Source organism: Chiloscyllium punctatum, chromosome 39 (genome assembly GCF_047496795.1).
Source record: "Chiloscyllium punctatum isolate Juve2018m chromosome 39, sChiPun1.3, whole genome shotgun sequence".
NCBI classification, from domain to species: domain Eukaryota; kingdom Metazoa; phylum Chordata; class Chondrichthyes; order Orectolobiformes; family Hemiscylliidae; genus Chiloscyllium; species Chiloscyllium punctatum.
The window spans coordinates 26,386,404-26,401,403 of NC_092777.1; the positions used below are offsets into that span (position 1 = coordinate 26,386,404).

General features: G+C 48.3%; 1 protein-coding gene across 3 annotated transcripts in view; it reads left to right on the forward strand.

The window, feature by feature from the left end:
- Nucleotides 1-11,719: 11,719 nt before the first annotated feature.
- Nucleotides 11,720-15,000, forward strand: part of LOC140463888 (E3 ubiquitin/ISG15 ligase TRIM25-like) — a 30,050-nt gene continuing 26,769 nt past the window's right edge. Inside the window, exon 1 of one of the 3 annotated variants that reach the window (XM_072558337.1) lies at nucleotides 11,720-12,461. In XM_072558337.1, the coding sequence (XP_072414438.1) occupies nucleotides 11,874-12,461 (588 nt within the window). In that variant the 5' untranslated portion in view covers nucleotides 11,720-11,873. The remainder of the gene's footprint in view (nucleotides 12,462-15,000) is intronic. The other 2 variants (XM_072558336.1, XM_072558335.1) reach the window with 2 other exon arrangements.

The following is a 15,000-nucleotide window of genomic DNA, read 5'->3' on the forward strand; positions in this document are numbered from 1 at the left end:
GTCCAGAATTTTTCCTTCATTCGGGAGTTAAAATTCTGCTGTGTCCAGACGGATAAAGGCATGCTGTATTAGTGGTTGGTGATAACTTTTAAAGTCGGTGTTGACACATTAGAATGGTTTTGGTATACAGAAATGTGATCCTCTATGCAAATGGATACAAGGATCTTCCAGAATCAGGTTTTGAGGAGACTTGAATTTGGGCACTTAGCTCACAGCCTATTGTGCTGTTTGTTGTATTCTGTTCTGATGTTAAAATTAGACTGAGACAAGACTTCAGGAATAAGTAATTAAACCTCTCAAAAACCAGAGGAGTTTTGGTCATGTGACATTGTCCATGCCCATGTCAATTAGTTTAATTAGGCAAATTTCTACGCCTCTTTTTAAAGCCCATCATTCACTCCAGGGATTAGCTATGGGCCGTTAGCATCGCTGCAGGCATAATGCATAGTTATTACAAACCAAATTATCTTTGCTAAGAAATGACATGCTTTGGAATAATTCTAGGCAGAATGGGCAAATCAACAATTCTACAACTAGTCTGGTGATTTGAAATTGTTTTGTTCTAAAACAATGGAGTAAACCATCAACAGACATGTTTGCTCAACTGCACCTAAAGCCCACATGTGAATTTCTTGAGACTGAAACAAATTACAGATTTTGCTAAATGACTTTTTAGTGAGTTTTGAGAAGATTTGTAGCTCAGGTTGAGGTTCTGGATATGGGTTTGCTTGCTGAGCTGGAAGGTTCATTTCCAGACGTTTCGTCACTCTACAAGGTAAAATCTTCAGTGGGCCTCAGGCAAAGCATTGTACATGATTCCTGCTTTCTATTTATATGTTTGGGTTTTTTTGGGTTGGTGTTGTCAACTCGACACCACCCTCCTGATCTGTCCATCGTCTTTCCCATCTATCCACTCCACCCTTCTCTCTAACCTATCGCCCTCACCCCCACCTTCGTCTACCTATCACATCCCCAGCTACCATCCCCCCCACCTATCCCCCTCCCAATTATCTCTCAGCTGCCCCCCCACCCAACCCACAAGCCTCATTCCTGATGAAGGACTTATGCCCAAAACATTGATTCTCCTGCTTCTCGGATGCTGCCTGACCTGCTGTGGTTTTGAAGCACCACGCACTCAACTCTGAATGCTGGATCTAAAGTTTGAGTGCACAGTTGTGCTATGTAACTTGCTTCAGTGTACCTGTGTAAAAATGAAATTAAACCATATGACCTACTTATGTGCTGATACAATAACATGCTTGATCCTACATTCCCCTCGTTTCTTTTCTTTTAATTGAGGTAAGAACCTACCTGAAATAAGCAGTTGCTAAACGTTCCTTTTTTAAAGCTCATTTCTGGCCATTAACTCTTTAAACTGAGCGTCCATTTTACTTTCGTATAAACCCACAGCAGTCACAACTAGTTTTCACATATTCAGATGATTTAGAAGATGGGTTTTAAATAAACGTTGGAGAAAAAAATGACTTTCAGAATTGACAGCAATCATTGATTATTTTAAAAGCATACTATAGGTGCTCTATTGATGGATAATTAAGTATCAACTGGAACAGAAGACTGCCTTTCTGTTTTAAAACTAAAATGCTGCACAATTTCATACTTTATTGTACTTTCTCCTCTTGTATCATGGAGGCGCTGACTCTCACTGGGTTTGGATTTCATAGGCTACCATGTGACTAATCTTTATGTGAGACCCCAGAGAGCCTGCGATTCATCTAGTTTTATTTGTCTCACAGTTACACCTGAACCTGCCTCATCCCATAGATAGGGGTACCCACATTAGTAGGTTTCTGGCTAATTGCTCTTTGCCAACCTGGGGTGCTGATGTTAATTCTAACATCACAAAAATGATCTGGGCTAAGATCAGTTAACCCAGAACAAGAATTAAATCCACAACCTTTCAGTTTGTGGAGTAGTTGCTTTTAGGCATGATCTTATTTGAGCTGAATGTATTATTAAGAATGCATTTTAAAAAGTGTCATTGAAAAACCATGAACTGTTGCAGCTATGGTATTTTCCCAGATGACCACGCCTGATACTTTAAGGTATTTGCCACCTCTACCAGTATGTAGTAGTGGGTCAGGTTTGGTTGAGATAGTTCACTGTCACCAATCATCCTCTGTATTTGTTTATCTTTGGTCTATTAGGTGATTAGTGCTAGAAGAATCCGTTCAGAAGAGGCACTGTTCTTCGATAACAAGAAGGATTACTATATGATTGTAATAAATAAGATAACATTTTGAGTCATGGAGAAGTACAGCATGAAACAGACCCTTTGTCTAACTTGTCTATGCCAATCAGGTATTCTAAATTAATCTAGTCCCATTTGCCAGCACTTGGCCCATATCCCTCTAAATCATTCCTATTCATATACCCATCCAAATGCCTTTTAAATGTTGCAATTGTACCAGCCTCCACCATTTCCTCTGGCAGCTCGTTCAATACAAGCACCACCCTCTGCGTGAAAAAGTTGCTCCTTAGGTCCTTTTTATATCTTTCCCCTCTCACCCTAAACTTATGTCCTCTAGTTCTGGACTCCCCCACCCCAGGGAAAGACTTTGTCTATTTATCCTATCCGTGCCTCGCATGATTTTATAAACCTCTATAAGGTCACCCTTCAGTCTCAGACCCTCTAGGGAAAATACCCCAAGCCGATTCAGCCTCTCCCTGTAGCTCAAATCTTCCAACCTTGGCAACATCCTTGTAATCTTTTCTGAATCCTGTTAAGTTTCACAAAATCCAGAATTTGTGAAATTTAAAAGGATTCAGAAAAGATTACAAGGAGACCAGAATTGCACACAATATTCCAAACAGCCGCAACATGACTTCCCAACTCTGAGACTCAATGTTCAGACCAATAAAGGAAAGCATATCAAACACCTTCACTATCCTATCTACCTGCGACCAAACTTTCAAGGAGCTATGAACCTGCACTCCAAGGTCTCTTTGTTCAGCAACACTCCCGAGGGGCTTACCATTAAGTCCTATTCTGATTTGCTTTTCCAAAATGCAGCACCTCGCATTTATCTATATTAAAATCCATCTGCCACTCCTCAACCCATCTGATCAAGATCCCATTGTACTCTGAAGTAACCTTTTTTGCTGTCCACTACACCTCCAATTTTGGTGGCATCTTCAACTTACTAACTATACCCCCAATGTTCACATCGAAACCCTTTATATAAAAGATGAAAAATAGGGGAGCCAGCATCAATCTTTGTGGCACTCCACTGGTCACAGGCCTCCAGCCTGAAAAGCAACCCTCCACCACCACTCTCTGTCTTCTACCTTTGAGCCAGTTCTGTAACCGTGGTCAGGCATAACTACTAGGACCAAATGGAGCTGGTGCAGGTACATCTGCTCCCTCCAAAAGATAAAGTAGAACTTCCTGTCATCAGCCAGAATGTATGCAACATCAGTGGAATGGGAAGAGCCAATTGAACGTGAACATTCATCCTTTCAGAACCATTAACTAATACAACAGGCACCCAATACATCATTTAACTAGAGAACATAATTGACCTTGACAATCAGAATGACTAGACAACCCAACATCTGGTTAAATCCTGCTGCATTTGATAGCAGGGTGACTGGGTATTTCAATATAATTTTCAAGTGTGCATATACAAATGTTACAATGCACAAAAAATGTAAAAATACTTAATTTTAAACAAAATATACTGTATGCTTCTGTATATCCAGTGTTTCCATTCTTCACTTATTCAGATTTCATTTAGATCTACCGTAATTTTATGATAAATGTTGAATTTTCGTCTTCCAATTTATTGGTTTATAAAGGCAAATTTCCATCTGGTGTCGTTCCTCGATAGACATGTGGACACGTCAAAAAATTACCACCTGCTCAACTTGGATTCAGCAGAAAGCAAGATCAAGTGGTGTGTGCACCAAGCAGCTAATTCATCTCAGCCTGCACTGCAAACCTGAAGTGGGATCAAGAAATAAAAAAAAGTGGTCAACAGAAACAACTTGAATTGATTACATAGCACTTTCAATTTAGAGAAACTTTACCAAATGAAAAATGTTGTGAAATTTGAAAGGGTTCAGAAAAGATTTACAAGGATGTTGCCAGGGTTGGAGGATTTGAGCTATAGGGAGAGGCTGAACAGGCTGGGGCTGTTTTCCCTGGAGCGTCAGAGGCTGAGGGGTGACCTTATAGAGGTTTACAAAATTATGAGTGGCATGGATAGGACAAATAGACAAAGTCTTTTTCCTGGGGTGGGGCAGTCCAGAACTAGAGGGCATAGGTTTAGGGTGAGAGGGGAAAGATATAAAACAGACCTAAGGGACAACTTTTTCACGCAGAGGGTTGTATGTGTATGGAATGAGCTGCCAGAGGAAGTGGTGGAGGCTAGTACAATTAAAACACTTTAAAAGCATTTGGATGGGTACATGAAAAGGAAGGGTTTAGAGGGATATGGGCTGGGTGCTGGCAAGTGGGACAAGATTGGGTTGGGATATCTGGTCGGCATGGACGGGTTGGACCGAAGGATCTGTTTCCATGCTGTACATCTCTATGACTCTAATATCTGGGATCTGACATAAACTGCTGTTCATTCAGATCTATTCTGCCATCATGATTTCCCATAAATGCAGTGATGGATATTTTTAACTTAAGAAATGTCTTTGAGATAAATCTTAACCTTTATGTCAGGAAGCAGCCTAATTATTTTTATATAATGCAAGGTAACTGGACGTTAAATGTTAAGTCAAAGGAAAGCAAGTCTGCCTTCTGATTGTTTACTTTATAAGTCAGTTCTTACATAATCATTTTGCTGTTAGTCTACTGAATGCTTTGAGATGTGGGGCTGTGTTGTCTACAGGTGAAAATTCTGCAAATGAGATTGTGGAGTCCTGGGAGTCTTTTATTAACAAGCTGCTTTGAACCATACTGTTAACATGATGTGATACCTGAAATCTGGGAGTCATTTCTTTATTAACTGCCTCTGCTACTCTCCCCTCATAAGCTCCTGTAAATGCAGTGTACCTTCAGAAAGTCATTTGTACCTGATGTTGTGACACTTAGGTTAGCTCCTAGAACATCTCGACCTAGGTAACATAGACTGAAGAATTTAGTAGACTTTTATTAAGCTCCTGGTATCTACATGTATTCCAATAACAGTCACTTATTGTGTCCCCGGGTTAAAGTGAAGCAATTCAGCCATCAGTGGTCGCACACTTCCCTCAGTGTGTCATGCTGTATGAGCATTCAGGAAAACGGAAACGGAGATCTTTATACCATCACCTCATATGCTATGATGTTTCATGATGTCACAAGTGTATTCTTTTTAAAATGGTATATATCATATTAGCAAGGAGATATAACACACCAGGAGATATCATCTAAATAATGGGGGTGGTGGTGCTGACAGCAGAGGAATGTTAGCAGAAAGGAAAGCCGAAGGTGGGGTTGGGGGGGGAGGTGGGGAAGGAAGGGTTGTTTTTAAGCATATTCTCCCCTTCAACTTGCCAGGATGCTTGATTAGGAAATGGAAGCTTTTGAATGAATCCCCCTGGGTACCCTCAGCAACTCCAAATGAGTTTGCTTCTTGTACTCCATATATTGTGGGCACTCTGCCCATTGTAGCCCAGCAGAAATAGGATGAAAACTTTAAATAGGCATAAATTGAGCTTCAGTAAGGTTTTGACTGATGGTGGGAGAGGGCGACTGTCATTGGCACAGTGACATTAACTTCCCGACATGCCTTTCCACCACAGACATAAATCAGGGTCACCACCTGCCGTTCACACCTAATTCGATGTGCCCTCACTACCAAACCTACTATGGTGAATATATGATTCTGGCCGCAGAGTCTTTGAGTCAGAGAGGGGAAAAACACTCCTCCTGCTGCTGGTAACCTAAGAGTTAAGTTCAAACTGAAGAAAATTTCTTAATCTGTCAATGGTCGTGGATCCAAGATGGCGGCGACCTAAGAAGATCGCACTGCAGAGCTCTGCTTTGCTGCACAAATGGAATGAACCCTCAACTCACCCAACCCGGACCATTGTGATATCTTGGGACTCCGGAAAGACTTCTAAAAATTAACTTACCTGCATTTCCTGCCATCCAGTTATGCTGAAAAAGCGAAGAGGAGCATCCGAAGCTGGGCCTGCAGACCAGCTACAGGATCCTCCAAGTCAATTACTTTCCAGGCCCTGGTGAATGAGCTCACGAAATCTTGCGAGATGTTGGGGAAACAGATTGAAGGGAAGCTGGCTCCAATCTCTCTCATGCTGCGGAGGCATGAGCAGCTGCTGGGAGACCTGGAGAAGAAGACGGATAAGGTGGAGCACAGGGTCACAGTGGTGGAAGCTGATGCCAGTTCATCCAAGGATAGGATCCAAGCCCTAATACAGGTCCATAATTTGCTTAACCAAGTGAACAATCGTGAAAACAGGGGTAGGAGAAAAAACATTCAGATCATCGGTCTGCCTGAGGGTAGGGAAGGTGAGTGGTTTGCTGAATTTGTTGAGGATTGTCTGCCAAAATTCCTTAACTTGGGGCTGGCATGAGAGAAATGAAGATAGAGAGGGCTCACCGGGTTGCAGCGCGGAGATTGGATCTGGGTCAATCTCCTCGTCCTCTCATGGTGCGGTTCCATCACTATCGGGATAAGAAGAGAGTCATGAAGGCATTCAGAGTCTAGGGGAAGGATCCAAAGGCCCTAATTTATGAGGGCTCTAAGATCATGTTCTTTCAGGACTTCTCAACAGCGGTGATCCAGAAACGAAAATCTTATGACAGTGTCAAGAGAAGACTGAGGAAGCTTGGGATTCAGTACTCCGTGAGGTATCCGGTGGTGCTCTGATACACCTTAGATGGATCTGTACATCTCTTTGACACATCGGAGAGAGGAGGAACCCAAACCACAAATCGCTGAGCCTTAATGTCACATGATCCACCAAATATAAAAACTACATAAACTAAAATCACTACATTTAACAAACTTACAAAATTATTAAAAATTAGAAACAACAAAAACCAAAAAACAAATTAACCTAATTTTGAACAAATTTAGTATGTATAAATAGCATTGTTCGGGTATGTCTTTATCGTTTTGTAAAAGAAACGGAGGAAGTCCGGTTGGACCTTTATTTTTCTATTTATTTCCGTGGATAATGATTTGGTTTAAACTATATTTGGTGGCGGTTGAGATGTACATTTTCAATTTCTAAGTTAGGATATACCAAAGGATGAGTAGGGTATTTACTCCTTTTTTTAAAAAAGATGTTTTTTTTCATTCATATTGGTACTCGATGGTGTGTTTACTCTTTTCTGCTTGTGTTTGTGGTGCGGCTCTAGCTGGGAGAAGTGAAGATTGGGATGGTTAGATGCCTACTTATGGGCAGTTTGGGATGGGTAGTTGCCCCATCTGGGCAGGGGGTGAGTTCCCCTACTTAGCGCTGTTGGCGCTTTATATGTTGGTTTGTTTTTTGGTTTTTGTTGTTTTTAATTTTTAATAGTTTTGTAGGTTTGTTAAATGTAGTGATTTTAGTTTAAGTAGTTTTTATATGTGGTGGATCATGTGACACTAAGGCTCAGCAATTTGTGGTTTGGGTTCCTCCTATCTGGAATTTAAGTGTTATTGCAGAAGGTTATGGCTAACAACTTGATTAAATGGTTTACCTGTAATATCAAGGGAAGTCACTCACCAATTAAGAGGAAGAAGGTACTCTTGAGTCTTAGAAAGGAGAAGGTGGATATTGATTTGTTACAGGAGATACACTTGGATGACAAGGAGCATCTGAAATTACAGCAGAATGGCTTTGACTGAGTTTATTTTTCATCATTTAATACCAGAAGTAGGGGAGTGGTTATATTAGTTAGGAAGCATCTCACATTTAAGTTGTTAAAGACACACACGGGAGGTTTGTAATTCTTAAAGCCTTTATAAATGGGTAAGAATATGATGTTTTAAATGTTTACTGCCCTCCAGCTCATCATCCCCTTAAATTTTTGGTAGATGCTTTTTCTAAACTGATAAGTCTCGTGTCCCAGCACATCATTATAGTGGGAAATTTTAACTGTCTCAAGGATCCCACAGTAGACAGGTTGCCCAAAGGCCCTCTCTACAAACTAAACAGTTAGTAGATTTGTGTGTGGACTTAGGCTGGTGGTGTCTCCACCCTACAGGCAAGGATTTTAAATTTTTTTCCAATTCACACAGATGTCACACTAGAATTGATTTTTTTTCTGACCCCTGCGATAACCCTGGATTTGGTGGCATCTTGTAGGATTGAAAATATTACCATCTCTGATCCTGCTCCAGTGGGTTGCAGTGGGTCTCAGACACTGGCGAATGGATCCCTTTATCCTCAAGGATAATAAGTTTGTGGAGTATTTCTCTAGGGAATTTCGGGCATTCCTAGACATCAACTTAGGCTTAGTTGGTAGTTCATCCGTTCTCTAGGAAAATGCCAAAGCCTATGCTCAGGGGTTAGTTATTTCATATTCCACCAGTAGGAAGCGGGAGAAGGGTGAGCAGCAACATCTCCTTGAAGCTCGGTTGAAGACAGCTGAGCAGGCCTACTTTGACAGGTCAAGCTACAGAGGATTACGGGGCTGCGGTCTGCATTGAATTCTGTGCTCAGGCAGACGGCAAAGAAGAAGCTAGCTTTTGCAAAGCAAAGGTTATATGAGGTGACAAACCAGGCAAGTACTTAGCATATCTCGCCAGGAAAAGGAGTGCCCCAAAAGCCATCACGGCAATTAGGGAAGGGTCTGGAACTGAACATGTGACTCCAAAAAGATTAATGTGGTGTTCCAGAGATTTTACTCTAAGTTATACCAATCCAAGGATTGTGAGGATGAGCGGGCAAAAATAGAATCTTTTTTTAAGGATCTGAGGCTCCTGGGCGTGACTGCAGAACAAACGTCCTTTCTCAGTGCCCCCTTATCTGAGCAAGAAGGGCAGGAAGCTGTGAGGCAGCTTCAGAGTGGAAAGGTGCCCGGTCCTGACGGACTTCCCAGTGAATTCTATAAGGAATTTATAAGTATGCTGTCAGGCCCGATGCTCAATATGTTTAATGATTCATACAGTCATGATTGTCTCTTGCCGTCTCTGAGAGGGGCCAATTTTTCACTTATTCTTAAAAAAGCGAAGAACCCGGAAGACTGTGCTTCGTACTGGCCCATCTCACTCTTAAATGTGGACTTTAAAATCCTCCCTAACACTCTAGCCTTAATGCTGGAGACTGTGTTAACTTTTATTATTAAAGAGGATCAGACGGGCTTCATAAAGAGTCGCAGAGCCTCCAATAATGTTAGGAGGCTGATTAATGTAATTCTAGCATGTCAATAACAGCCAGTACAGGGATTGGTGATTTCTCTAGATGCAGAGAAGGCATTTGACCGAGTTGAGAGGCTGTACCTTTTCTATACTCTGCAGTTTGGTTTGGGAGAAGTGTTTATAAGATGGGTGACACTCTCGCTGCGGTCATCACCGATGGGTGCGAGCAAGCAATTGTAACAATTTTTGGAGCAGCCAGCAGGGCTGTCCCCTTTTGCCGTGCTTTTTACATTGGTGATTGAACCATTGGTGGAGGCCATTTGTGAGGATCCCAATGTATCAGCTCCAGAAGTGGGGTCAAAATTACATAAGATTTTGTTGTATGCAGACAATTTATTTATTTAGTTAAATAGCTAGTTTGGCTTTTTTTATTCTATACTTTTCTAAATATGTTAATACATTTGTACATGAGAATGGGTTGGGCTTTTTTTAACTTGTGTTTTTTGTACTGTTTTGAATTGTATTGTATTGTTTTGTACTTGTTGTAATATTTAAAAATCTATTTTTCCAATAAAAGTATATATTTTTTAAAATCTGTCAATGGTCACCGAGCTCTTGTGGCACAATGCTCATGTCTTTACCTGTGGCCGAGATAGCCTAGATTTAATCCCACCTGCTCGGGAGGTGTGTAATAACATCTCTAAACAGGCTGATTAGAATGCATCTATATTGGTTGCTCCCCATTATTAAACAAAAATGATTCCTTCTTCTGTGATCTATGGCTGAGCTGCAGGCAATGTAAAACGCCCTTGATTTTAAAGTTAATGTCATGGTGCCAATGACATACAAATATAATTAGTTCTTGGCAGCTTTGTCCAAGGTCTGGTTGGGTGGGAACATAACATTTTGGAGTTGGAAGTTAGAATTTTCAAATATTAAACTCTCCCATGAGCTGTTCTAACTGCAAGAGAGGTCGTAAAATCTCAGCCAAAATCTTTAAATTAAATAAGAGAAACATGCAAATAATTCAGGCCACCAGGAGTCCAGTGTTTAAAAGGTCAACCAGAACATTTATAAAGGCAGACTGGGTGACTTATTAATTACAGTAGGCACCAAACAAATACCTTTGTTTAGTCTTGTACTAACCTCAATGGTTACTGACGCCATCATCATTCAGGTTTTATTTTCTCTGTTGTTTGGTTTGTGGCTTGGCAAAGTGGACGTAATTTTGTAATAAATGAACAAGTGAACCCATCAACCTGTCAGGATCATAGTAACTACACAACAACACGAGTTGCATATAAGAGATAGATTGTTTCTCAGTTTGAAAAGTTTGGATTCACTTTCAGTTACAAGCATGTATTTCAGTGGATCTATTTGCAAACCGTTAACTTTGTAAATTAAATATTGGTGAGGATTTAGGGACAAAAAGCAAAACACTGCTTATGCAGGAAACCAGCAGAAAATGCAGGAGAAACTCAGCAGGTCTGGCAACATCTGTGGAGAGGGAAACAGAGCTAATGTTTTGAATCTGATATAGACTCTTCTTTTATCTGACTGCACTATTGACAGCAGAGAGAAACAAATAGAATCCTGCACATGTGGAGATTGTCTCACACACACATTCTCTCACTCTCTCTCCCTCACATGCACACATATAAGTCTAGGGGTGAATTTGCATTTTCAGATTTGTATTTGCGGATACATTCTATTTTGTTCAAAAAGCACACAATCTCTCGACAGTCAATTCATGTGATATTTTATAAAGGTTCTAACTTTGGAAACAGAACCAGTTTGACTCAAGGTTGGGATACAGACAGACTCTAACCTCATACCTTTAACGGATTGTCTGAGTTGAGATGTCACTTTATTTTTATATAACCCTAAGTTATCTAAGGAATGTGACTTGAAAGAAGTTCTGGGATTCCCAGAATTTATTGGAAAAATCCCCAGTCTAAGTGATTAAAGATGCACAGCAATTTCGGTTTGTTCAATACATCAGTTGTACGACACTATGATCTTTTGCTATAAATTCTGTGTTCTATGACCTTGCTCCACAGCTACCTGACGAAGCAGAAGTGCTCCGAAAGCTAGTGCTTCAAAATAAACCTCATGATTTGGAGATGCCGGTGTTGGACTGGGGTGTACAAAGTTAAAAATCACACAACACCAGGTTATAGTCCAACAGGTTTAAGTGGAAGCACTAGCTTTCGGAGCACTGCTCCTTCATCAGGTGGTTGTGACCTGATGAAGGAGAAGTGGTCTGAAAGCTGATGCTTCCAAATAAACCTGTTGGACTATAACTGGGTGTTGTGTGATTTTTAACCAAATAAACCTGTTGGACTATAACTGGGTGTTGTGTGATTTTTAACCAAATAAACCTGTTGGACTATAACTGGGTGTTGTGTGTTTATGTGGAGATTGCATTTTGAGATTAATTTGGTCTCCCCTGTGGATTGTAGCGGTCGCCTTTAACCTTCAGGAGGGACAAGGGGAGCTGAGTGGTTGAGGAGGAGGTTAATCCTGTGCCTCTGGCAGGGGGTGTGGGTCAGGCCTGCGGGAGGAGGCTGCTCGGCCCACTCCAGCCCTGCTAGCAGGTGCGCGGTGATGGCGGCGGCCGAGCTGCTGTCCCTGGAGCAGCAGTTGTCGTGCTCCATCTGCCTGGAGGTGTTCACCGAGCCGGTCAACCTGCCGTGCGGGCACACCTTCTGCCTGGGCTGCATCGACAAGAACTGGCAGCAGAGCCCGGCCAGCGCCTGCCCCCAGTGCCGGGCCACCTTCACCCCCAGGCCTCCCCTCCGCAAAAACATCGTGCTGTGCGGCATCGTCGACGAGTTTAACCGCCTGGGCCAGGCGCAGGCCCGGAGGCCGGAGCCGGAGCCGGCCTCGGCCTCGGCCTCGCGTGTGCCGTGTGACCGCTGCGGCGACGCCAAGGCGGTCAGGTCGTGCTGGGCCTGCCTGTCCAGCCTGTGTGAGGCCCACCTGCGGCCCCACTACCAGGACGAGCAGCAGTACCGCGGGCACCAGCTGACCGAGCCCGTGGCCGGCCTCAGCCGCCGCCGGTGCCCGCTCCACGGGAAGCTGCTCGAGTTCTTCTGCCGCAGCGACGGCGCCTGCCTGTGCGGCCTGTGCATCCTGCACCAGCACCGGGAGCACACCGTCCTCGGCGCCGAGGAGGAGGCCGCCCGCCTCAAGGTACGAGGAGCGCGGCCTCTCCGTCACTGACCAACCACCGCACCCTCCCGCCCCCCCCCATCTCCCCCCCCCCCATCTCCCCCCCCCCCATCTCCCCCTCCCCCCCCCCCCCCCCCCATCTCCCCCTCCCCCCATCTCCCCCTCCCCCCATCTCCCCCTCCCCCCATCTCCCCCCCCCATCTCCCCCTCCCCCCATCTCCCCCCCCCCACACTCCCCCTCCCCCCATCTCCCCCCCCCCACTCCCCCTCCCCCTCCCCATCTCCCCCCCCCTCCCCCATCTCCCCCCCCCTCCCCCATCTCCCCCCCCCTCCCCCATCTCCCCCTCCCCCTCCCCCATCTCCTCCCCCCCCCATCTCCCCACCCCCCTCCCCCTCCCCACCCCCCCTCCCCCCCCCACCTCCCCTCCCCCCCCACCTCCCCCTCCCCCCCCCATCTCCCCCTCCCCACCCCCCCTCCCCCCCCACCTCCCCCTCCCCCCCCACCTCCCCCTCCCCCCCCATCTCCCCATCCCCCCCCCATCTCCCCCCCCATCTCCCCCTCCCCTCCCCCCCATCTCCCCCTCCCCCCCCCATCTCCCCTCCCCCCCCCCATCTCCCCCCTCCCCCTCCCCCCCATCTCCCCTCCCCCTCCCCCATCTCCCCCCCCTCCCCATCTCCCCCCCCCTCCCCCATCTCCCCTCCCCCCCCCCCATCTCCCCCCCCCCACTCCCCATCTCCCCCTCCCCTCCCCCATCTCCCCCCCCTCCCCCATCTCCCCCCCCCCTCCCCCATCTCCCCCCCCCTCCCGCTTCTCCCCCCCCCTCCCGCATCTCCCCCCCCCCTCCCGCATCTCCCCCCCCCTCCCGCATCTCCCCCCCCCTCCCGCATCTCCCCCCCCCTCCCCCATCTCCCCCCCCCTCCCCCATCTCCCCCCCCCATCTCCCCTCCCCAACCCCCCATCTCCCCCTCCCCACCCCCCCATCTCCCCCTCCCCCTCCCCCCCCATCTCCCCCTCCCCCCCCCATCTCCCCCTCCCCCCCCATCTCCCCCCCCCCCACTCCCCATCTCCCCCTCCCCCTCCCCCATCTCCCCCCCCTCCCCCATCTCCCCCCCCTCCCCCATCTCCCCCCCCCTCCCCCATCTCCCCCCCCCTCCCGCATCTCCCCCCCCCTCCCGCATCTCCCCCCCCCTCCCCCATCTCCCCCCCCCTCCCCCATCTCCCCCCCCCATCTCCCCCTCCCCACCCCCCATCTCCCCCTCCCCTCCCCCTCCCCCCCCACCTCCCCTCCCCCCCCACCTCCCCGCCCCCCCCATCTCCCCCTCCCCCCCCCCCCCATCTCCCCCTCCCCCCATCTCCCCCCCCCCACTCCCCCTCCCCCTCCCCCATCTCCCCCCCCTCCCCCATCTCCCCCCCCCTCCCCCATCTCCCCCTCCCCCTCCCCCATCTCCCCCCCCCCCCCATCTCCCCCCCCCATCTCCCCCCCCCCCATCTCCCCACCCCCCCTCCCCCCCCCATCTCCCCCCCCATCTCCCCCCCCATCTCCCCCCCCATCTCCCCCCCCATCTCCCCCCCCATCTCCCCCCCCCCCCTCCCATCTCCCCCTCCCCCTCCCCCATCTCCCCCCCCTCCCCCATCTCCCCCCCCTCCCCCATCTCCCCCCCCCTCCCCCATCTCCCCCCCCTCCCGCATCTCCCCCCCCTCCCCCATCTCCCCCCCCCATCTCCCCCTCCCCCCCATCTCCCCCTCCCCCATCTCCCCCTCCCCCCCCCATCTCCCCTCCCCCCCCCCATCTCCCCCTCCCCCCCCATCTCCCTCTTCCCCCCCCCCCGTCTCTCTTCCCCCCCCCCCCGTCTCTCTTCTCCCCCCCCGTCTCTCTTCTCCCCCCCCCCCGTCTCTCTTCTCCCCCCCCCGTCTCTCTTCTCCCCCCCCCGTCTCTCTTCTCCCCCCCCCGTCTCTCTTCTCCCCCGCCCCGTCTCTCTTCTCCCCCCCCCCCGTCTCTCTTCTCCCCCCCCCCCGTCTCTCTTCTCCCCCCCCCCCGTCTCTCTTCTCCCCCCCCCCTCTCTCTTCTCCCCCCCCCCGTCTCTCTTCTCCCCCCCCCGTCTCTCTTCTCCCCCCCCCCTCCCCCCCCCGTCTCTCTTCTCCCCCCCCCGTCTCTCTTCTCCCCCCCCGTCTCTCTTCTCCCCCCCCCCCCGTCTCTCTTCTCCCCCCCCCCCGTCTCTCTTCTCCCCCCCCCCCGTCTCTCTTCTCCCCCCCCCCGTCTCTCTTCTCCCCCCCCGTCTCTCTTCTCCCCCCCCCCCCCCGTCTCTCTTCTCCCCCCCCCCCCCCGTCTCTCTTCTCCCCCCCCCCGTCTCTCTTCTCCCCCCCCCGTCTCTCTTCTCCCCCCCCCCCCCCGTCTCTCTTCTCCCCCCCCCGTCTCTCTTCTCTCCCCCCCCCCCGTCTCTCTTCTCCCCCCCCCCGTCTCTCTTCTCCCCCCCCCCCGTCTCTCTTCTCCCCCCCCCGTCTCTCTTCTCCCCCCCCCCCCCCGTCTCTCTTCTCCCCCCCCCCCCCGTCTCTCTTCTC